Source organism: Calliphora vicina, chromosome 2 (assembly GCF_958450345.1).
Source record: "Calliphora vicina chromosome 2, idCalVici1.1, whole genome shotgun sequence".
NCBI classification, from domain to species: domain Eukaryota; kingdom Metazoa; phylum Arthropoda; class Insecta; order Diptera; family Calliphoridae; genus Calliphora; species Calliphora vicina.
The window spans coordinates 136,698,574-136,723,580 of record NC_088781.1 but is presented as its reverse complement, the minus strand read 5'-3'; the positions used below and the strand labels follow the sequence as shown (position 1 = coordinate 136,723,580).

General features: G+C 25.5%; 1 protein-coding gene across 2 annotated transcripts in view; it reads left to right on the top strand.

Moving 5' to 3' along the window:
* Positions 1–9,859: 9,859 nt before the first annotated feature.
* The window catches only part of LOC135952228 (cGMP-dependent protein kinase 1), a 33,569-nt gene continuing 18,421 nt past the window's right edge, over positions 9,860–25,007 (top strand). For both annotated transcript variants that reach the window (XM_065502078.1, XM_065502077.1), the window contains exon 1: positions 9,860–10,013. In XM_065502078.1, coding sequence (XP_065358150.1) covers positions 9,906–10,013 — 108 coding nt within the window. In that variant the 5' untranslated portion in view covers positions 9,860–9,905. The remainder of the gene's footprint in view (positions 10,014–25,007) is intronic.

Here is a 25,007-nt window from a genome sequence, read left to right as displayed (position 1 = left end):
AAACAAAGGAAATTATGAAAAATAAATATGGTTTTGTATTCACTATTGCATATAAAAAATTTTTTTTTCTTTTGAAGATATTTTCCTAATCACTATTATATATTAAATAAATTCTAATACAAATTTTACAAAATTTAGTACTTTTTGTAAAAAAGTAGTAGCTCATTTACTACTTTTTTACAAAAAGTTTATAAAAGATATTGTTTTCTTTTAGTATAAATTCTGTTCAAGCATATTGCAGTAAAAAGTAATGAATTTCATACTATTATAAAAAAGTAGTATTTTTACTACTATTTTAAAATTGAAAAATAAACATGTTTTTCCATTCACTATTTCAAATTAAATATATTCTATTAAAAATTTTACAAAGTTTGGTACTTTTCGTAAAAAAGTAGTAGCTAATTCACTACTCTTTTACAAAAAGTTTATAAAAGATATTGTTTTGTTTCAGTATAAATTCTGTTCAAACATATTCTGCAGTAAAATGTAATGAATTTCGTACTTTTATAAAAAAGTAGTATTTTTACTACTATTTTAAAATTGAAAAATAAACATGTTTTTCCATTCACTATTTCAAAGTAAATACATTCTATTAAAAATTTTACAAAATTTAGTACCTTTCGTAAAAAAGGTACTAAATTTACAAAAAGTTTATAAAAGATATTGTTTCTTTCAGTATAAATTTGGTTCAAGCATATTCTGCAAAAAAAATTAATGAATTTCATACTTTTATAAAAAAGTAGTATTTCTACTACTATTTTAAAATTGAAAAATAAATATGTTTTTGTATTCACTATTACATATTAAATAAATTCTATTAAACATTTTGCAAAGTTTAGTACTTTTCGTAAAAAAGTAGTAGCTAATTTCCTACTTTTTTACAAAAAGTTTATAGAAGATATTGCTTTCTTTTAGTATAAATTTTTGCTGCAAAAAAGTAATGAATTTCTTACTTTTTTAAAAAAGTAGTATTTTTACTACTATTTTAATATTGAAAAATGAACATGTTTTTCCATTCATTATTACAAATTAAATACATTCTACTAAAAATTTAACAAAGTTTAGTAATTTTAGTAAAAAAGTAGTAACTAAATTACTACTTTTTTACAAAATGTTTATAAAAAATATTACTTTCATTTAGTATAAATTTAGTTTAAACATATTCTGCAGCAAAAAGTAATGAATTTCATACTTTTTTAAAAAAGTAGTATTTTTAGTACTATTTTAAAATTGAAAAATAAACATGTTTTTCCATTCAGTATTACATATTAAATAAATTCTATTAAACATTTTACAAAGTTTAGTACTTTTTGTAAAAAAGTAGTAGCTAATTTATTACTTTTTTATAAAATATTTATAAAAAATATTGTTTTCTTTTAGTACAAATTATGTTTAAACATTATCTGCAAATAAAAGTAATGAATTTCATACTTTTATAAAAAAGTAGTATTTTTACTACTATTTTTAAATTTAATAGTTTTGATATTTTTAAAATCACTTATTCATACAAGATAAATTCTATTTAAATTTTTTTCATAATTTAGTTGTTTTTGTAAAAAAGAGAGTGAACTAAACCACCTTTGTCTTCATGGGCTTTATTAGTCAATTTTAAGACATGTGTCAATGAACATCTAAGGCCCGGTTGACTATCCTTAAATGTTTTCGACCACAATTTAAATTATACTTCTTTGCACACCACTGTTTCTCGGCTAAATTTCAGTCCCTACACCCCGCTATAGACCAGCTCAGTAACCCACAAACTGTGAGCTATAAAATGTACGTTAATGTCTGTACAGTATTTGAGTGTATCAGTATCGGTATCGGTGTGTATATGCTTCATTTAGTACTTCTTCAAATGATATGATTGTACTTTCATACATACATACATATATTCGTACGTATACAATATAATTTTGTACTTTATTTTATTTTTCCACTACTCGTAAATTGGCAATTTAAATTGAATGCGTTAAATTAGTTGAGTTATCAGCTTCCAAGATAGCAGGTGTTTTCACTCGATTTTTTTTTTTATTATTATTCCTACAACCAACGAAACATTTCAATACATTTTATATGACAAAGAAGAAAAAAAATAATAGTAATATTACAAAATGAAATGGAAATAATTACGAAAAATGTTTTACACAAAAAAAAAAGAAAAAATTTAATCAAAGAAGAAAATAATGTAAAATAAAATATTATCTGCAATTATTTAAAATACAAGGTGTTTTTGGTGCAAAAAAATAATATAACTTAAGCAAAGAATATAAATATTTAATGATTTAAATAAAAAAAAAGTTAAAGAAAAAATGTTTTATATAAAAAAAATATTGAAAATTTCAGTTGATGTTAATGTGACAACTTCATTTAACTGCTCATTCAATGTGACCGGAAACCGGAAATTTGTTTGAGTAAAAATTGTGTTCCTTCAGTGTTGCTCTTTTAAATATAAAATTTTTTGATGCTGTGGCAGTTTATTTTTATTCTGAGTTAAATATTTTTGCTGTCTTTTGCTTGTTAAAAAGTAAAAATTGTGTGAAAAAAGGTAATATTTCATTTGAGTTTATTTGTTTTGAATATTTCCATAGCAAAAGGCTTTTGATTACTTCATTATTTATTTGCACTGATTTTGCACTTAAGTTGTAGACTTTTTTTCTCTTGCTATTTTTTTATTTCCCTCAAAAGCAAATAGATACCAGTTTTGATGTATTTTTTTTTTGAAAAAAGCTCAAATTATCTACCATCAAATTAGTTTGAAATTATTAATGAAATATGAATGAGTTTGTGGCATTTACAAAGCTATGCAGAGACAATATTGCATGACTAAAACATTAAATGACTAAAACCAAATTATATTTAAAGGAAAGGTTTACTATCATAAATAAGTTGTTTTAATGCAATTTTTGTCTTTAAAAGAACATATATCAACTGTTTTTAACAAAAATTCAAATTGAGAAATTGTCTATGCAAAATTGTTGCAGCATAATGCAGCTATGCTTTAATAAGACAAATTTCTTATACAAAATTATATAAAACAGCAATCACTAATATGATTACAAAAATTTTTCAATCAAATATTGGATTTTGGAGTTAAAAAAATGTGGGGTCATTTTGAACCCCAAAGCATTAAAGGGTTAATTTTGATTATTTATCATTTCTTAAAAACTTTGTTAGAGCTACTAATGAAATCTTAATAAAATGACATATATTTTCCTGAAATATTTCAAATATTCCAAAACTTAACCTTTGACCCCTCTACTGAAAAGAGTGAATTTTCAAAGTTTCTACCAAAAAAAAAAAAATAATATTAAAGAGTCACCTACATGATTTTAAAAATTTTCGTAAGAAATTGTAATTTAGCTATAAAAATTATTAAAGGCTATAAAAATTAACCCTTAAAATTCTAGGGGTCAAATATGACCCCAAGAATTTTAAGGGTTAAAATAAATTGTTTGCAGTTTTTAAAGTTCTTTTAACTATTATCGAATTCCTAAAATAGTTAAACATGCTTTTATGAAATATTTGAAATATAACAAAAACTTGACCTTTGACCTCTTTACAGAATAGCGTATCTAAATGAAAACCCCATATTTATTTGGAATTTTTTGGGAAAAGATAAAGATTTTAAACATTTAAAATATTTTGGGTCTCTTTAGACCCCAAGTTCTAAGGGGTTAATTACGATTTTTTTCTCCTTGGAAATTATTTTCAACTATTATTGAAATTGTAAAAAATAATAATTTGATATTATTCTATTAAAAAAATGCATAATAACTATAATATTGTTTTGCAAATATTTAACCCTAGAATACTAACGCTATTTGTACCCTACACCAAAATATTGGTGAGAGTATAATGCGTTTGTGCTGATTTGTAATGCCCAAGATTTTTAACAAAAATTCTCAAACATAATAAAACTTTAATTTGCTATTATTCTATTAAAAAATTCATAATAGAAAATTTCAACAAATTATTGAAATTTTTAAAGAAATATGTTTTTTATTATTTACTCAGTGAAGGGTATTATCAAGAACGACCATAATTTCTTACTTGTTTTTGAATGCTTCTTTTAGATAATCTTCAATAAATGACAAATTCGAATTCTGAATTTTATTTTCATTGTTTATTTCGGTTAATTAATTTCATGTAAAAAAAGTTAAAATTAAATTTCATTTCTGTGAATAGAAATATAATTGATGAAATCATATCTAGAATAGATTGCCACTTATTTGTTGTATCTGTAAGTGAAAAAAAAATTAACGTAAAATTTAAGAACATTAGTATTCTAGGGTTAAAGCTAAATTTTGGAGTAATTTGTCTCTTTCAAATTAATGCTTTATTTTCCTCAAATATAATTAAAAATCAATAGATTCGTGAAAAAAACTGAATTTGAAAATTTAAAAAAAAAAATTTTTTTTTCTATTTTCCTCACTAATATATTAAAGGGTTAATTTTGGTATACTACTCATTTTTCTGTTAAAATTTTTTTTTTTTTACTTCATGAAAAAATTGAGGCAGCCTTGGTTTTTGCTTATATCTCAGCCATCTGTGGGTCGATTATCTTGATGTGAAATAGCAATCTAAGTTGGATTATAACGGCTATATTGATGTATAAATCATGTATGGAAATTATTTGGGAGCTTCGAAAAATTGATTTCAACATACAGAAGGACATGGTTATTTCGATTCAAATATATATACATTTTGGGGTCACAAATGAATAATTTGGAATTTAAGAACGTTTAAGAACTTTTTTTTACAAAATTATGATCGTAGCTCAAGGAAACTTTAGCAATTGGAAAACTAAAACAATATTTGTATAATATATTCTATTTTTAATCTACTAATTCAAATTCCTAGGAATTCCTGTCATTTAAATTTGTTCCTATAAACATTAATAGGAAAATATTGTATTTAAACGGAAATTTACTAAAAATAAATTACATTAATTCTATACATAATACATATAATAGTTATGTTCATATAGGCATAACAATAATAATTATAATAACAAAATTGTTATAATAAACAAATTTCTGGGAAAACCCGAGCTTATATCATAATTTCCACTGCTTAGTAATAACTAAATGTGACATCATACAAATACCGAAAATTCAAACATATGTAATTTTGATTAAAAGAAAATACGATTAAATAAAAATGTTGATGATAAAAGATTACATACGTATTAAATTTTATCTTTGTAAGCATGAAAATAATGAAATTTACAATGTTTTCTTTTTTAATAAGCAGCAGCAAAGGATTCATTATTAAATAAAATCAGAGTAAAAGTACACACTAAATTTATAGATAAGTTGGTACTAAAGTTTATTATGAAAAAAATGGGTTGAAAAAAGTACTGAATTATCTTTTTTGCTAAATTACTATAATTCAATAAAAATTTCAGAATTTACAAAAATTAAAAAAAAAGTAGATACTAATTATTTATGCACCAAAGTACTTTTTCAAACTAAAAAATGTAGCAGAAAAAGTAGTATTGTACCAAATAAGTCGAAATTGTCATTAAATGTTATAAATTTTTATTTAAACGAAATTAAAATTGTTTTTTAAAAAAAATTTTCTTTTTAATTTTTAAAAAAAAATTTCAAAAAAAATTATAATACAAAAAAAAATTGGGTTAAAAAATATTTTTCCCGATTTTGACCATTGTAGGTCCAACTTTTTAATACTTTTAATTTTTAAAAAAAAAATTTCAAAAAAAAATTATGATCCAAAAAAAATTTGGGTTAAAAAATATTTTTACCGATTTTGACCCATTGTAGGTCCAACTTTTTAAAAAAAAATTATGACAAAAAAAATGTTTTGATCCAAAAAAAATTCGGGTTAAAAAATATTTTTCCCGATTTTGACCCATTGTAGGTCCAACTTACTATAGCCTTTGTAAGCAATGGACTTTGAAATATCTATCATTAGATATCCATATTGTCTATATTAATGACTTAGTTATCCAGATATAGATCAAAAATAGGCAAAAATCGAGGTTTTCCCGGTTTTTTCCTAAGATATCAGCCATTTATTTATGAGCCGATTTTGTCGATTTTAAATAGCAACCGAGCCGGAAGAATTCCCGATATATTGATGTATGAATCATGTATGTAAGTTATTTGGGGGCTTCGGAAAGTTGATTTCAAGACGGACATGGATATATCGACTTCGCTATCTATAACGATCCAGAATATATACTTTATGGGGTCGCAAATGTAAAATGTAGAAATTACAAACGGAATGAAAAACTTATATATACCCTTGCCACTCATGGCGAAGGATATAATTAATCTAACTTTACATTTTGGTACTAAAGAATTTTTAAAAAGGTGCGCAAATAGTACCAGAATGCTGAATATTTTTCTTATATTTCTTGAACTTGCAAACAATTAATATTGGGTCAAAAAAGGTAACAGAGATCCCAGTTAGTCAAAATCTATATATATAAAAATGAAATGGTCCATGTATGTAATGGCATCACGTGAGAGCGGCTGGAGCGATTTGGCTGATTTTTTTTTATTCGATTCGAAATTTTCAGGGGATGGTTTGTAAAGAAAATAAAACTCGGAATTTTTTTTTGTTTTGAGTCCAGTCAACTGTAATAAAAAAGCTCCCTAAAGTATGCAGTACAAATTTAGATATTTTATTTGCAAATAAATAAGAACAGGCAGGTGAAGAACTAACATTAGTAAATGCTACCGAGCGAAGCCGGGGCGGGGCGGTCAACAAGTTTTCAATATTTTTTTACAGCAATTTAAAGCGATTTAAAGTATTCATTAGGAATAATGATAAAATAAATCTAAGTGCAAAAGTACTTTGTTTTTTTTTAATATTACCTATATTTTTAAAGTTATTTTGATGAAACCATATGTTGGTAAAAACTTTAAACTTGACCGCCCCGGTCAACTAGTTACTAATAATTAAAATATAAAATTTGTTGTTGCTAAATTATTTTCAAAAGATATGCAAAAAAGTAAAGTAATGCTGAATTGTCTTACAATAAATCATTAAGAACTAATCAAAATTTAGATAAAGTACTAATTACTTAAGTACTAAAGTAGTTTTTTTTAAACCAAATGGTATGCAAAAATGTACCAGTAGAGATACTAACGGTTAATAAAAATTGAGAGAAAGTTGTAATTATTTTGAAACTAAAGTACATTTTAATTATAAAGGTAACAAAAAAAGTACCAAAGTATGAAAATTTTCTAAATTGCAACTAAGTATTACAAATTAGGAAAAAGTACTAATTATGTTGTTACCAAAGTATTTCAATACGGTATGCAAAAAAGTACCATTATACGGAATTGTTTGCACCAAATTTTTAACAATTAACACAAATTGATAAAAGATACTAATTATTTAGATACTTGAGTACATTTTCAATTTCAAAGGTACGCAGAACAGTAGCAATCTAAAAAAAGTACTAATTAATTTGATACTAAGGTATTTTTTTTTACTAAATTACTAAAAACTAAGAAAAAGTACTTCGTGAGAAGGTAAAAATTTTTGTAATTTCTACATTTTTCATTTCCGACCCTATAAAGTATATATATTCTGGATCCTTATAGATAGCGGAGTCGATTAAGCCATGTCCGTCTGTCTGTCCATCTGTCTGTCTGTCTGTTGAAATCAATTTTCTGAAGACCCCAGATATCTTCGGGATCCAAATCTTCAATAATTCTGTCAGACATGCTATCGGTCCACCGGGACATCCTCGAGTTTTGACCTATTTTTGATCTATATCTAGATTACTAAGTCATTAATATAGACAATATGGATATCTAATGATAGATATTTCAAAGTCCATTGCAACGATGTAGATAAGGCTATAGTAAGTTGGACCTACAATGGATCAAAATCGGGAAAAATATTTTTTAACCCGAATTTTTTTTCATCAAAAAATTTTTTTTGTCATACATTTTTTTCCAAAAAAAAAATTTAAAAAAAAATATTTAAAAAAATTTTGAAAAAACTTTTTTTAAAAAAAAATTTGAAAAACACTAAAAAAATTAAATTTTGTTTACCTAAAAATATTAAAAAAAAATTAAAGTATAATTTGGTGAAGGGTATAAAGATTCGGCACAGCCGAATATAGCTCTCTTACTTGTTTTTATACCAAAAAGTACCAGTGTAAGATTATTATTTTAAAAAATGTACTAATTTATTTTCAGAATAATTTCATTTATATGTTTTCAAATTTGAAAAATACTCAAAAAGTATCAACAAAATTTACAATATGCGAGTTTTAAAAAGCATTTTAAAGCTTTTTTAACATATTTTTTCATAAAACCAAATATAATGCCCTTCACTTTACTAAAATTTACAAAATTTTGAAACATGTTTTGATGATTTCTTAAATTTTCTTTAAAATATCATGCTGCTTCTTGAAAATAAAAAAAAAATACTAGTTAAATGTTAAATCTAATCAATTGCGAACAAATTGTTCAAGTATGTTGATAACAAATAAATAATTTCAAACCGAAACCAACAAATTCAAACTAAATAAATTGACGTAGAACAGCAAAAAATAATAAAAAAAAACAAACGTATAATTTTCGTCAATTTGTAGACAAATAAGCGCAGGTATGCGCCAAGATAAGCTAACAAACTCCAATATTCATTCATTCCGTCAGTTGAAAATATATGGCCATAACACACGCCTAATGAGAGCGGTAAAGGGGGGAGGAGATTAACAACATAACAATAGGCAGGGTAATATGATTATATTACCCTAAATAGCAACCTTGCTTTTAAACCCTTTTAACCAACAACAAAAACCTTAATATCAGTCTTATCTAAAACGAAACCGAAAACATTAACAAAAAAAAATAGAAAACAGTGGTGAATTACATTAATATTTGTTATATTTCTATTTGTTTTTTTATACCCTTCACCATGGCAGGTAAGGGTAAATATAAGTTTGTCATTCCGTTTGTAATTTCTATAGTTTTCAGTGTGATTCATTAACAGTTAGCAGAGTTAATAAGTGCGTTGAAATCAACTTTCCATAGCCCCCTAATAGCTTACATATATGATTCATACATCAATATATCCGCTATATATCTGGTTCATTTGCTATTTTTATTATATTAAAATCGGCCCACAAATGGCTGAGGTATAAGGAAAAAACCAGGACAACTTCGATTATTGACCTATTTTTGATTTATATCTGGATTAAGTCTTTAATATAGACAATATGGATATCCAATGATAGGTATTTCAAAGACCTTTCCAACGACATATATAATGTCATAATAATTTGGACCTATAATGCGTCAAAATCGGGAAAAACTTTTTTAAAACGATTTTTTTTTACAAAAAAAAATATTTTTACAATAAACTTTTTTTACCACAAAATTGTTTTTCAGCCATATTTGTTCAAATATTTTTAATCTTTATCTTTAAGTACACTTTAATGAAGGGTATATAAGATTCGGCATTGCCTCTTATTTAATTTATTATTTATTTGCTTTGCAAATCAAATACAATTTGTTATAAATTATGGTAAATTTAAGCAGAAAATTATATAAACAAATATTACACAAAATTTGTTTTATTTTTTTGTTATTGATTATAATAATTACTAATTTATCCTTTTATTTTTGTTATTTTTGCAGTTTCATCGTTTATTCATACATATAAAAAATGCCAAACACGCTCCCTTTTGCTATTGATAATCCCATAAAAATAATTTTATTGTTATGAAATTATTATTCAAGTTGTTTATAAGTTTTTCATTTGTTTAATAATGTTAACTTGGTTTTATTTCCTTAAAATTAATCATAATTATACAAACAAATTGTAGTTTAATTCCTTTATTTAATTTCTTAAATTTAACAAATAATTAGTTAATAGTTTTGCATTAATTATAACTACAAAAAAAAGCTTCATTCATCATGGCCTGCTTTCCACGTTTCAAATTTCATCATCGCCAAAAGAATAGTTTTACACCGGAAAAGGATGAGAATAAGGATACAGTGCTGAATAATCAAGAGAGTACAGTGGTGAGTACAAGTAATGTTACAATAACTTCATATTTGTTTTAACTTAAAAAAGTGTTTAAGATTAAATAAAACTTAATAAATAAAATGTACTAATTTTATAACACAGGTACTAAAATACTCATAATGTACTAAATTACTTTAAATTAAAAAAGTACCAAAATATTATATTTTGCACCATAACTTAAAAGCATAAAAGCAATACTAACAAATTGAGAAAAGGCTCCAATTTTGAAGGTACTAAATTATTAGAAAATTAGAAGAAGTACTAATTAAAAAACCAAACTACGTCCGTCCAAAACTATCATATTATTTCATCATAAATAAAGAAAAGAAAACCTCAACAAAATTTACAAAAAAGTGTCAATTAGTTGGTACTAAATTAATTTCAATTTAAACAAAATTATTTTTTAAAATAAAATTTTTGAAATATTTTTAGGAAAAACAAAATTTGATTTTTTTTAAATCGTTTTTAATTTTTTTAAAAAAGTTTTTTCCAATTTTTTTTTTAATTTTAAAAATTTTTTTTTTTGGGAAAAAGAATTTTTAACGAAAAAAATGTTTGCTGAAAAAAAAAATTCGGGTTAAAAAATATTTTTCCCGATTTTGACCCATTGTAGGTCCAACTTACTATAGCCTTATATACATCGTTGCAATGCACTTTGAAATATCTTCAGCCTTCACCAAATTATACTTTAAAATAAATTTTTTGAAATATTTTTGGAAAAAAATTATTTATTAATTTTATTTTAAAAAGTTTTTAAAATTTTTTGATGAAAAAAAAAATTCGGGTTAAAAAATATTTTTGCCGATTTTGACCCATTGTAGGTCCTACTTACTATAGCCTTATATACATCGTTGCAATGCACTTTGAAATATCTGCAGCCTTCATCAAATTATACTTTAAAATAAAGTTTTTGAAATATTTTTGGGAAAAACTATATTTATTTTTTTTTTGGAAATTATTTTTTAAAAAAAGTTTTTTAAATTTTTTTTTAATTTAAAAATTTTTATTTTTTGGAAAAAGAATTTTTGTCCAATAAAATTTTTTGATGAAAAAAAATATTGTGTTAAAAAATATTTTTCCCGATTTTGAACCATTGTAGGTCCAACTTACTATAGCCTTATATACATCGTTGCAATGCACTTTGAAATATCTTCAGCCTTCACCAAATTATACTTTAAAATAAACTATATGGGAAAAACTATTTTTTTTTTCGAAATTGTTTTTTAAAATTCTTTTTCAATTTTTTTTTAATTTAAAAATTTTTTTTCTTTTGGAAAAAATATTTTTGTCCAATAAAATTTTTTGATGAAAAAAAAATTCGGGTTAAAAAATATATTTCCCGATTTTGACCCATTGTAGGTCCAACTTACTATGGTCTTATCCAACTTACAATACGTCATTGCAAATGCACTTTGCAATATCTTCAGCCTTCACCAAATTATACTTTAAAATAAATTTATTGAAATATTTTTGGGAAAAACTAATTTTTTTTTTCAATTGTCTTTTCATTTTTTTTCAAAAAGTTTTTTCAATTTTTTTTTATTTAAAAATTTTTTTTTTGGAAAAAGAATTTTTGTCCAATAAAATTTTTTGATGACAAAAAAAATTCGGTTTAAAAAATATTTTTCCCGATTTTGAGCCATTGTATGTCCAACTTACTATAGCCTTATATACATCGTTGCAATGCACTTTGAAATATCTTCAGCCCTCACCAAATTATACTTTAAACTAAATATTTTTGGGAAAAATAAAATTTTTTTTTTTTTTGAAATTGTTTTTTAATTTTTTTTAAAAAGTTTTTTCAATTTTTAAAAAAAAATAAAAAAAAAATTTTTTGGGAAAAAAAATTTTTGTCCAAAAAAAAAAAAATCGGGTTTAAAAATATTTTTCCCGATTTTGACCTATTGTAGGTCTAACTTACTATGGTCTTATCCAACTTACAATACGTCATTGCAAAGGTCTTTGAGGTACCATTAGATATCCATATTGTCTAAATTAATGACTTAGTAATCCAGAATAGGTCAAGAAATAGGTTAAAAATCGAGGTTGTCCCGGTTTTTCCTTATATCTCAGCCATGTGTGGGCTGATTTGGTCGATTTTAAATAGCAACAGAGTCGGTATAAATCATGATGTAAGTTATTTGTGGGCTTCGGAAAGTTGATTTCAACATACAGACGGACAGACGGACATGGCTATATTGACTTCGATATCTATAACGATCCAGAATATATAAACTTTGTGGGGTCGCAAATGAAAAATTGTAGAAACTACAAACGGAATAAAAAACTTATATATACACTCATGGTGAAGGGCTAAAAACTGCTTCCAAATGGCCATATTATTTCATCATATATAAAAAAAACAAAATTTACAAAAAAGTACCAATTAATTTGGTACTTAATTAATTTCAAATTAAAAAAAGTAGCAAATTACCTAGAAATTTATAGAAAACACCCCCAAAAGTACGAGAGATTTTCACTAGATATAAATAAACAAGTAAGAGTGCTATATTCGGCTGTGCCGAATCTTATATACCCTTCACCAAATTATACTTAAAAATTTTAAATATTTTTAGGTAAACAAAATTTAATTTTGTTTTTTGAATTTTTTGGAAAAAAAATTTTTTCGATTGTTATTTTAATTTTTTTTTTTTAAATTTAAAATTTTTTTTTTTTAAAATTTTAAAAAAATTTTTTTTTTAATTTTAAAAATATTTTTTTTTAAATTTTAAAATTTTTTTTTTTTCAAATTTTAAAATTTTTTTTTTGTTTTTTCAATTTTTTTTTTTTTTTTTTAAATTCGGGTTCAAAATTTTTTTCCCGATTTTGACCCATTGTAGGTCCAACTTACTATGGTCTTATATACGTCGTTGCAAGAAATATCTATCATTAGATATCCATATTGTCTATATAATGTCTTAGTAATCCAGATATAGGTAAAAAAATAGGTCAAAAATCGAGGTTGTCTTGGTTTTTTCCTCATATCTCAGCCATTTGTGGACCGATTTTGCTGATTTTAAATAGCAAAATTCTCGAAAGCATGTCTGACAGAATTATTGAAGATTTGGATCCCGAAGATATCTGGGGTCTTCAGAAAACTGATTTCAACAGACAGACAGACGGACAGACAGACAGACAGACAGACAGACAGACAGACAGACAGACAGACAGACAGACAGACAGACAGACAGACAGACAGACAGACAGACAGACAGACAGACAGACAGACAGACAGACAGACAGACAGACAGACAGACAGACAGACAGACAGACAGACAGACAGACAGACAGACAGACAGACAGACAGACAGACAGACAGACAGACAGACAGACAGACAGACAGACAGACAGACAGACAGACAGACAGACAGACAGACAGACAGACAGACAGACAGACAGACAGACAGACAGACAGACAGACAGACAGACAGACAGACAGACAGACAGACAGACAGACAGACAGACAGACAGACAGACAGACAGACAGACAGACAGACAGACAGACAGACAGACAGACAGACAGACAGACAGACAGACAGACAGACAGACAGACAGACAGACAGACAGACAGACAGACAGACAGACAGACAGACAGACAGACAGACAGACAGACAGACAGACAGACAGACAGACAGACAGACAGACAGACAGACAGACAGACAGACAGACAGACAGACAGACAGACAGACAGACAGACAGACAGACAGACAGACAGACAGACAGACAGACAGACAGACAGACAGACAGACAGACAGACAGACAGACAGACAGACAGACAGACAGACAGACAGACAGACAGACAGACAGACAGACAGACAGACAGACAGACAGACAGACAGACAGACAGACAGACAGACGGACATGGCTTAATCGACTCCGCTATCTATAAGGATCCAGAATATATATACTTTATAGGGTCGGAAATGAAAAATGTAGAAATTACAAACGGAATGACAAACTTATATATACCCTTCTCACGAAGGTGAAGGGTATAAAAATATACAAAATAGACGTACTAAATGTATCAATTATGTAGCTACTAAATTAATTACAACTCCAACATAAGTACGCAAAAAGTACCAGAGTACTAAATTTTGCAATATAAGTTAACAATACATAATCTTTAATAAAAAGCATCAATTATATTGATACTAAAGCGCTTTCGAAACCAAAAAGTAGTCAAAAAAGTACCAAAGTACTAAATTCACAACTGGAAATGGCCAACAATTAAAAAGCAATTTCCTAACTTTAAAGATGCACGAAAAAGTAAAGGCATCCAAAATATGACAATATCTATTACAAATGAAACATTTTAGAGAAAAAGTACAAATTACATAGGTTAGACTTTTCAATATCAGTAGGTACGCAAAATAGTAAACAAAGTACTAAATTCTCAACTGGAAATTGACAAAAATAAAATAGTACTAAATAATTAAATACTTTCTGAACTCAAAAGTACAAAAAATTTTTCGAAAGTACGTAAAATAGTACCAGATTACTAAATTTTTCAGATTTATAAAATACACAAAAACCATGATATTTTCACAAAATTAATAAAAATTTGGATAAAGTTCCATTTGTGTAGATACTTAATTTCATCCATATAAAAAGGTACGCAAAAAAAGTACCAAAGTATTAAATCTTCCCACAATAAACAATTTATTAATAAAAAAAACTAATAAAAGTTCTCATTTTAAAGGTACTAAATTTTCAAAACTAAAAAATGTACGAAAAAGTACCAAAGAGCCTACAATTATCATCTTTAAACAATTTATTTTTTAAAAAAGTGCTTTATAAAGGTCGTAATTGGCTTCATTATGTTTTCGTTAATTAATAACTTTCTATAATTTTCTACTAATTATTTTGGTACTAAAATATTTGCTAAATTAAAAAAATTAACTCGAAAACTATCATTTTGTTATGCTTTCTAATAAAGTCTTATTTTTCATTAAATAAAAAGTACTATTTTGAAAGGTTACTCAAAAAAGTATCAGAGTTCTCAACAAAACCATAATGTATTAAATTTAAAAATTAAATATTGTTTTTTTCAAGCTCTTCTATTCTATTAAAATGTATGTTGATATACTTCCAATTTATTACTTAAAATATCACCAAATGTATCTATTTGATAATGAAAAGCACTTTTTGATGTTTTAATTCTTAATAAATTATAAATTTATTCAAAATTCACACGTTTATAAATACATCAAATATGACAATAATTTTATCAAAATTTTTTGGTGATTGATTAATACTAAATTTATTACCTCAAACAGTTATTTATTTGTATGTCACTAAAAAAACCATCTTTGATTTAAAATAGCTGTAGCATATTGACATGTATAATTAATTATTAGAAACTTAAATTTTGAGGCAAACAAATCCCACTCAAAATATTTAATTTGCGTCAATAACACAGTAATAGAAATGTGAACGAAAAAAAATTCCAGCAGTTCTCATGTTTTCCTCAAGTTTTATACAATAGGAATTGTAAAAAATTACCAGACGAAGTGATCCAGAAAATATTTTAAAAACTCAAATATTTATTCGAATACGAGCAGATTATTTCAATACATTTTTTTATACCCTTCACCTTCGTGTGAAGGGTATACATAAGTTTGTCATTGCGTTTATAATTTCCACAATACAATTTTCCGACCCTATAAAGTATATACATATATTCTGGATCCTTATAGATAGCGGAGTCGATTAAGACATGTCCATCTGTCTGTCTGTTGAAATCAATTTTCTGAAGACCCCAGATATCTTCGGGATCCAAATCTTCAATAATTCTGTCAGATATGCTTTCTAGAAGTTTCCTATTTAAAATCAGCAAAATCGGTCCACAAATGGCTGAGATATGAGGAAAAAACCAGAACAACCTCGATTTTTGACCTATATCTGATCTCGACGTATATAAGACCATAGTAAGTTGGACCTACAATGGGTCAAAATCGGACATAATATTTTTTAAACCGAATTTTTTTTTCACCAAAAAAATTTAAAAACAAAAACATTTTTTTAAAATTTAAAAAAAAAATTTAAAACTTGAAAAAAAATTTTAAATAAAAATTGGAAAAAAAAATTTTTCAAAAAAATAAAAAAGCAAAATTTTTATTTTGAAGTATAATTTGGTGAAGGGTACATGATTATATTAAAAAAAATACAATAATTGTTAAGATTTGTACAATTGTCACACGAATAAAAAATCAATTATTTATTCGAATAATCTAAAAAAACAATAATTTTTTTATTTTCATTGAAATTTGTTAAACAAAAATAGCTTAAAAATTCCCAAATATTATATTGAATTAAAAAACGAATAATTTCTTGAAAAGTAATTTTTTATATTGATTTATTGTAAAAATTATTCGAATAAAAGAAAACAAATAATTATTCGAATAATCAATTTTTTTTATTCCCATTTGCATATTATTTAGATTTTAAAACAAAAGTAGCTTTAATATGAAAAATACTAGAGTATTTGTCATATTCCAAAATTGTTTTTATTTCGATTTATTATAAGGATTTATTAGTTAAATATCTATATTTTCTTACAAAAAATACCAGATTCGAATAATTATTCGAATGAAAATCCGAATAATTTTAAACTAAATCTTATAATTAAATCACTTTGGAAAGTTTACCAAGATATTTTCCACATTCGAATAAAAATTTGAATAATTTTAAAATAAAATCTTTTACCTCAAACATATATATTACCAAGATTTGGCTGCCGTTTCGAACCAGCATAAAATATGACTGACCATATTTTCTTACTTGTTTTTATTAAAATTTATTATATACGTATAAAAATATGTAAAACTTACCCGAGTATTGAATAAATATTCGAATAATCTAAAGAATTTTTAATATTTATTTTCATTTAAACATCGGAATCATTTAGACTTATGTACCACAAAATTTTCCTAATAATTATTCGAATAAAAAACAGACTAATCTGATAAAAATAGTTCTTTAGATTTTTAATCGTAAAAGCGATTAAACCCTGAAAAATATTTTTTTATTTAAAAATAAGTGTTATTTAGATTTATTATATATTTAGACTTATTTAGAATTTAAAAATATTTTGAAATTGAAATAGAAATTTATTTAAAAAAAGCTAAAAATTATGTATTTTCTGTAATTTGACTTGATTGTAGTTCTGAGTTTTTAATAAAAAATAACTCGGATAATTATTCGAATATTTCGAATATTTTCAAAACATAATTATTGAGATTTTTGATTTTTGAAAAATTATTCGGCTATTTACTCGAATAAAAATAATTAATGAATCGATTAAAACCTTTTTAGTTACAAATTATCAGATTAAATATTCAAAAAAAAACAATTTATATTGATAAATTAAAATATCCAAACAATTATTCGATTAAAAAATTTTTTTTAGAACAGTAATTTTTCGAATGCAAAATAAAAATTTGTTTAAAAAAATTTATGATTCGATTAAAAACCTATTAGATAAAAACAAGTAAGAGATCTATATTCGGTTGTGCCGAATCTTACATACCTTTCACCAAATTATACTTTAAAATAAATTTTTTTAAGTATTTTTAAGTAAACAAAATTTAATTTTTTTTTTATGTTTTTAAAATTTTTTTTTTCGAAATTGTTTTTAAAATTTTTTTTTTAGGTTTTACATTTTTTTTTTTAAGTAAACAAAATTAAATTTTTTTCAAAATTTGTTTAAAAAAAAATTAAAAATTTTTTTTTTTAGGTTTTAAATTTTTTTTATTTAAAAAAAATTTATTTTTTTTTTAAAAAAAATGTATTTTTTTTTAAAAAAAAATAAATTTTTTTTAAAAAAAAATGTATTTTTTTTAAAAAAAAAATGTATTTTTTTTTTAAAAAAAATTTATGACAAAAAATTTTTTGATGAAAACAAATTCGGGTTAAAAAATATTTTTCCCGATTTTGACCCATTGTATGTCCAACTTACTATAGCAATGGACTTACTTACTCGTTGCAATGGACTTTGAAATATCTATCATTAGATATCCATATTGTCTATATTAATGACTTAGTAATCCATATATTGATCAAAAATAGGTCAAAAATCGAGGTTGTCCCGGTTTTTTGCTCATATATCCGTTAGCAAGCTTCTCGAAAGCATGTCTGACAGAATTATTGAAGATTTGGATCCCGAAGATATCTGGGGTCTTCAGAAAATTTATGTCAACAGACAGACGGACAGACGGATATGGCTTAATCGACTCCGCTATCTATAAGGATCCAGAATATATATACTTTATAGGGTCGGAAGTGAAAAATGTAGAAATTACAAACGGAATGACAAACTTTATATACCCTTCTCACGAAGGTGAAACGTATAAATATACGATTAAATATTCAAATTAAAAAAAGAATTCTAAAAACTATATTTATCATTTAAAATATCCAAATAATTATACGCATAAAAAAACCTAATAAATTTAAAAAAAAATTCCAAAATCATATTGATCAATTTAGACTTATTTAGAATTTCAAAAATATTTCAAATACGAACTAGAAATTTATTTCAAATAAATTAAAAAGAACATTTTCTTTAATTTGACTTGATTATAATTGTGATTTTTTAATAAAAAATAATTATCGAGATTTTTAAAAAATATTATTCAGATATTTACTCGTATAACAAAAATAATGAATCGATTAAAAAGCTATTAGATAAAAAATATACGATTAAATATACAAATAAAAAAATTAATTCTTAAAACTATATTTATCAATTAAAATATCCAAATAATTATTCGAATAAAAACCTAACAAATTTAAAAAAGAATTTCCAAAATCATATTGATCAATTTACAATAAATAGAAATTTATTTCAAACAAGTTAAAAAGAAAATTTTCTTTAATTTGACCTGATTGTATAGTGATTTATTAATAAAAAGGTAAATCGGATAATTATTTGAATATCTTTAAAAAATTATTCGGATATTTACTCGAATAAAAAAAATAATGAATCGATTAAAAACCTTTTAGATACAAATTAGAAGATTAAATATTCAAATAAAAAAATAAATAAAACAGATTTTCAATTTAAATATCCGAATAATTATTCGAATAAAAAAGCAAATTAAAAAAGAATTTCCAAAATCGTTTTGATCAGCTTAGATTTATTTAGAATTAAAAAATATTTCGAATACGAATTTCAAACAAACTAAAAACAATATTTTCCTTATTTTGACTTGATTGTATTGTGATTTTAACTTGTGATTTAAAGTAACTCTGATAATTATTCGAATATTAAAAAAATAAAATTGATTAAAATAAAAACAATAGTTTCTTTAATTTGACTTGATTGTATTGTGATTTAAAGTAACTCGGATAATTATTCGAATATTAAAAAAATAAAATTGTTCGAATAAAAAAATAATTAAAATCCTATTACATAAAAAAATCCGATTAAATATTAAAAAAAAATTAATTAAAAAATAATTCTTAAAACTATATTGTCCAATTAAAATATCCGAATAATTATTCGAATATAAATACAAATTTAAAAGAGAATTCCCTATTTCATATTGATCAATTTTGAATTTCGAAAATATTTCGAATACAAAATAGAAATTTATTGAAAAAACACTTGACTTGATTGTAGTTGTGATTTCTTAATTAAAAAAATAGCTCGAAAAATTATTCCAATATTTTGAATATTTACCAAAAATAATTATTGAGATTTTTAAAAAAAAATTATTCGGATATTTACTCGAATAAAAAAATATTCTAAAAAAGATTTTACCGATTTTTTTAAAAAAAAAAAAAAAAAAACGAATAATCTTCCATTTTAAAATCTACGAATAAATATTTGAATAAAATGAGAATTTACTATATAGCAACCATCAAAACAGATTGATTTCGTCATACCGTTTGTAACATATCAAAATATTCATCGCAGAACCACAAAAGTATATATTCTGGGTCCTCATAAGATTCTAGGATAATCTAGCGCTATGTTCTTCCGTCCGTCCGTCCGTTCTTCCGTCCGACCGTCTGTATGTCTGTTGAAAACACGGTAGGGCCCCAATAAAAGGAGCTAGCTGACTAAATTTTCCAATCAGCATAATATAAAACTCTTAATTGTTTTCTTTTGATTGTTATGATGCAACATCATTTTCAAAAAAAAACAATTATTTGATTAGTATTAAAACTACTTAAAATCCAAATATAATTCCAAAAATGTCTGCATAGAGAATTATACATAGAGACGAGACACTCCTATGTTTGATACAATAACAAAATACATTGACTAGCATGTATTTTGTTGTTGCAAGAGTTAGGTTTTTGACAATATCGTCTCTATGTTACCTTATGAATGTCAGCATGTTTTGTAAATTCTAATTGAATTTAAAATTTTAACAAATATTTAATAAATTTTGTTCAAAGCTTACTTTAACTTTGAGTGTATAACTTGTAATTTGTTTGCATATATGTTTTCAAAGCAATTGATTTCTTAAACAAACAAATATTTTCTAATTTTTCTAGCGTCCGAATTGTTGTTATTATTTCATTTGGGTGAGTTAAAAGTCTGTGTTAAAAAATGTTAATAACTAATAAAAGTATAATAACGCAGAGTAAAAATATAGTTTTTTTAACAATAATATGGTAACTGTAATTGTTTATATGATTGCGGTAACCATAATATGTTTAAGTTACCATTCTGATGGTGGTAATTAAGTAGCGCATGGATATCAGTTCGGAAACTTAATGGTTTTTTTGTCTAATTTCTAATAATCCTTAAATAAATTGTGGGAAACACCTTCTGCTAAGTCATTTCATCTAAAGTACTTTTTATATACTATTTTACAATGTATATTTAAGACAGACCAACCATAAAATGTTTCTAATCATTTTGTTTTTTATAAAACCACAAAAGTTCTAAAGTATTTTAACAGCAACCGTGACAAATATGTGAGAATCGACTGAGTGTTGGATAAATTATTTCATATTAATATTCATGTGCTTTTACTTTATGTTTAAAAACCATAGAAAGCTATTTCCTTTTGAGGTTTAGTTTTTTATTGTAATTGCTACTTTATTAATACAAATTATTAATAATTTAATTGTTAAAACACTATAAATATTTTAACTGACTACACTTCATATTACAAAGAGACATTAAGTGACAATTGACTCTTCAATAGCATACTTCTGGAGGGTGAAATAACTACTTGCTAAAAGTTTACAACAAAAAATAGTTTAAAGTGACTACTCTATACATTACCTAGAGACACTAAATAGACAATTGACTTCTAATTATTATTAATTATTAAAACTAATAAAAATATATTAAAATATTTTGTATATTTTTATTTAAGCAACTGAATTATTTTTATTATTTATTTATCAATAAAATAGAAACAAAAAAACAACAACAGCACACTAATAAGTAGGTATCAAAAAAAAAACTGATAAAATGTACATTTACACTACAATAGCGAGAAAGTAAAAACAAACAAACATTAAAAAAAAAACACAGAAAAAATAAAATGAAAACAAACTCAACGTCATTGATAATAAAGCTAAAAAATAAATAAAATAAAAAAATAGTAGATATTTTTTTTCAGAATTTTATCATCAATGCAGCTACAACATTATTTTTTATTTTCTCCCCCTTTTCTGTATTTATATTGTTTTATGGGGCATTAATTTATAAACAGCATTGATTATTGTTGCGGTGGGAATGTTGTTGCAGTGTTGTAGTAATTTGATAAAAAAAAATAAATATAAATAAATAAATTGTAACAATAAATTGCATTGAAATAAATCAAGCAAAAATTAATGTAATTAAAACACAACAATGCCAAAAAGTAAACTCAAAAAAAAAACTCATTAAGACAGTAATGTAAAAGAATGCTTTTTCTTACATTAAAAATATTTTCTTTTCTTATTTGAATTGCGATAAAACTTAAAATCATGTTTATTATTATCACGTTTTTCTATGTTTTTTTTATTATTTTTGCTTGTGTTCATTTCTTTTTATGTTTCTGATTAGGTTATCAAAATCTTTGGTGGAAATATGACAACAGAAATAATATTGTTGCTAAAAGCAAACAAATGATTTATGTGTATTTTTCTTAGCTACAAAAAAAAATAAAATATTTGCTTACAGATTCTTTCGTTGTCATATATTTAAAGGGAGGAGTATTTACAGTAGAGGGTAAAATTTATATAACAAATTAAATATTCTAGTGTCAGTTGAAGTTCAGCGTCTAGTTCAGTTCTAGTTCAGTTCTAGTTCAGTTCTGGTTCTAGTTCAGTTCTAGTTCAGTTCTAGTTCAGTTCTAGTTCAGTTCTAGTTCAGTTCTAGTTCAGTTCTAGTTCAGTTCTAGTTCAGTTCTAGTTCAGTTCTAGTTCAGTTCTAGTTCAGTTCTAGTTCAGTTCTAGTGCAGTTCTAGTTCAGTTCTAGTTCAGTTCTAGTTCAGTTCTAGTTCAGTTCTAGTTCAGTTCTAGTTCAGTTCTAGTTCAGTTCTAGTTCAGTTCTAGTTCAGTTCTAGTTCAGTTCTAGTTCAGTTCTAGTTCAGTTCTAGTTCAGTTCTAGTTCTAGTTCAGTTCTAGTTCTAGTTCAGTTCTAGTTCAGTTCTAGTTCAGTTCTAGTTCAGTTCTAGTTCAGTTCTAGTTCAGTTCTAGTTCAGTTCTAGTTCAGTTCTAGTTCAGTTCTAGTTCAGTTCTAGTTCAGTTCTAGTTCAGTTCTAGTTCAGTTCTAGTTCAGTTCTAGTTCAGTTCTAGTTCAGTTCTAGTTCAGTTCTAGTTCAGTTCTAGTTCAGTTCTAGTTCAGTTCTAGTTCAGTTCTAGTTCAGTTCTAGTTCAGTTCTAGTTCAGTTCTAGTTCAGTTCTAGTTCAGTTCTAGTTCAGTTCTAGTTCAGTTCTAGTTCAGTTCTAGTTCAGTTCTAGTTCAGTTCTAGTTCAGTTCTAGTTCAGTTCTAGTTCAGTTCTAGTTCAGTTCTAGTTCAGTTCTAGTTCAGTTCTAGTTCAGTTCTAGTTCAGTTCTAGTTCAGTTCTAGTTCAGTTCTAGTTCAGTTCTAGTTCAGTTCTAGTTCAGTTCTAGTTCAGTTCTAGTTCAGTTCTAGTTCAGTTCTAGTTCAGTTCTAGTTCAGTTCTAGTTCAGTTCTAGTTCAGTTCTAGTTCAGTTCTAGTTCAGTTCTAGTTCAGTTCTAGTTCAGTTCTAGTTCAGTTCTAGTTCAGTTCTAGTTCAGTTCTAGTTCAGTTCTAGTTCAGTTCTAGTTCAGTTCTAGTTCAGTTCTAGTTCAGTTCTAGTTCAGTTCTAGTTCAGTTCTAGTTCAGTTCTAGTTCAGTTCTAGTTCAGTTCTAGTTCAGTTCTAGTTCAGTTCTAGTTCAGTTCTAGTTCAGGTTCTAGTTCAGGTTCTAGTTCAGGTTCTAGTTCAGGTTCTAGTTCAGGTTCTAGTTCAGGTTCTAGTTCAGGTTCTAGTTCAGGTTCTAGTTCAGGTTCTAGTTCAGGTTCTAGTTCAGGTTCTAGTTCAGGTTCTAGTTCAGGTTCTAGTTCAGGTTCTAGTTCAGGTTCTAGTTCAGGTTCTAGTTCAGGTTCTAGTTCAGGTTCTAGTTCAGGTTCTAGTTCAGGTTCTAGTTCAGGTTCTAGTTCAGGTTCTAGTTCAGGTTCTAGTTCAGGTTCTAGTTCAGGTTCTAGTTCAGGTTCTAGTTCAGGTTCTAGTTCAGGTTCTAGTTCAGGTTCTAGTTCAGGTTCTAGTTCAGGTTCTAGTTCAGGTTCTAGTTCAGTTTTAGTTCAAGTTCTATTTCATGTTCTAGTTCAGGTTCTAGTTCAATTTCTAGTTCAGTTTCTAGTTCAGTTCTAGTTCAGGTTCTAGTTCAGGTTCTAGTTCAGGTTCTAGTTCAGTTTCTAGTTCAGTTCTAGTTTAGGTTCTAGTACAGGTTCAGGTTCTAGTTCAAGTTCTAGTTCAGGTTCTAGTTCAGTTTTAGTTCAAGTTCTATTTCATGTTCTAGTTCAGGTTCTAGTTCAATTTCTAGTTTAGGTTCTAATTTAGTATTGATTCCCATAAAATTAACTTTAAATTTGATTTCTTTCATTTCATTCTTCACTGTTTTCCTTGTCACTTAAGTGCTTGTGCAAGTGCCTCTGTTTCAATCGTTTGTATTGAGTTAAAAAAAAAACTGTTTGATATTTTACCCCTTAACGCTGTTTTCTTCGTCGCGTTTCTTTTTGGAGTGAGTGACACATTTTTTTTTTTTGTAACAAACATTTGAATGCGGTTCACGCATCATTTGACATAAACGGTATAGATAAGAGAGACATACATAGAAGGAACATATATGACAATTGTTAAAAAGACGATTTTGTGTTGTTTACTTCATGCTGGGGGTTCTCACAGTGGGGTTTATTAAGCTACACTCAAAAAATTTGTTATTGTTTTGAAAAACTAAGAAAACGTGGGATAGAGTTTCATAGAATCCCGGTTATTCTAGAGTCATTAGGATGTCAATAGCAAATAGTTAATTTAACCTTTGAAGCAATATATTTAAATATTCTTAGGAACTAGTAAGAGTTCCTTCAATGCTTTAAAAATGCCATAGCTAATAGCTCATATAGTTTCTAAAGTATTTTTAAGTATCTCTAGCGTTTGGCAAATTTAGCAAAGATTTTCTAAATTTATTTTCCTCCAACAAACATCATGTTTGATTTCATTTATTTTATTTATTTCTTATTTACTTCCCTCCCTTTTTACAATTCTTAACAAATGTAAATTTTGTTTTACAGAGGAAACTCTCTAAACATTAATAAGATTTTTATCAAGCCTCCATTAAGGTGTTTATCTTACCTGCCTTTTTAAGGCAGCCAGGAAAAGAGATACAGATTTCCGTACCCCAGAACATAATCAACAATGATGCCAATAAGATGTGCAATACCATTGAGGGGTTTTCCTTTTTTATTTATTTTTTATTCAAAGTTCGAAATAAAATCAAATCTTCAAGAATCACACATGGCATTTTATTGT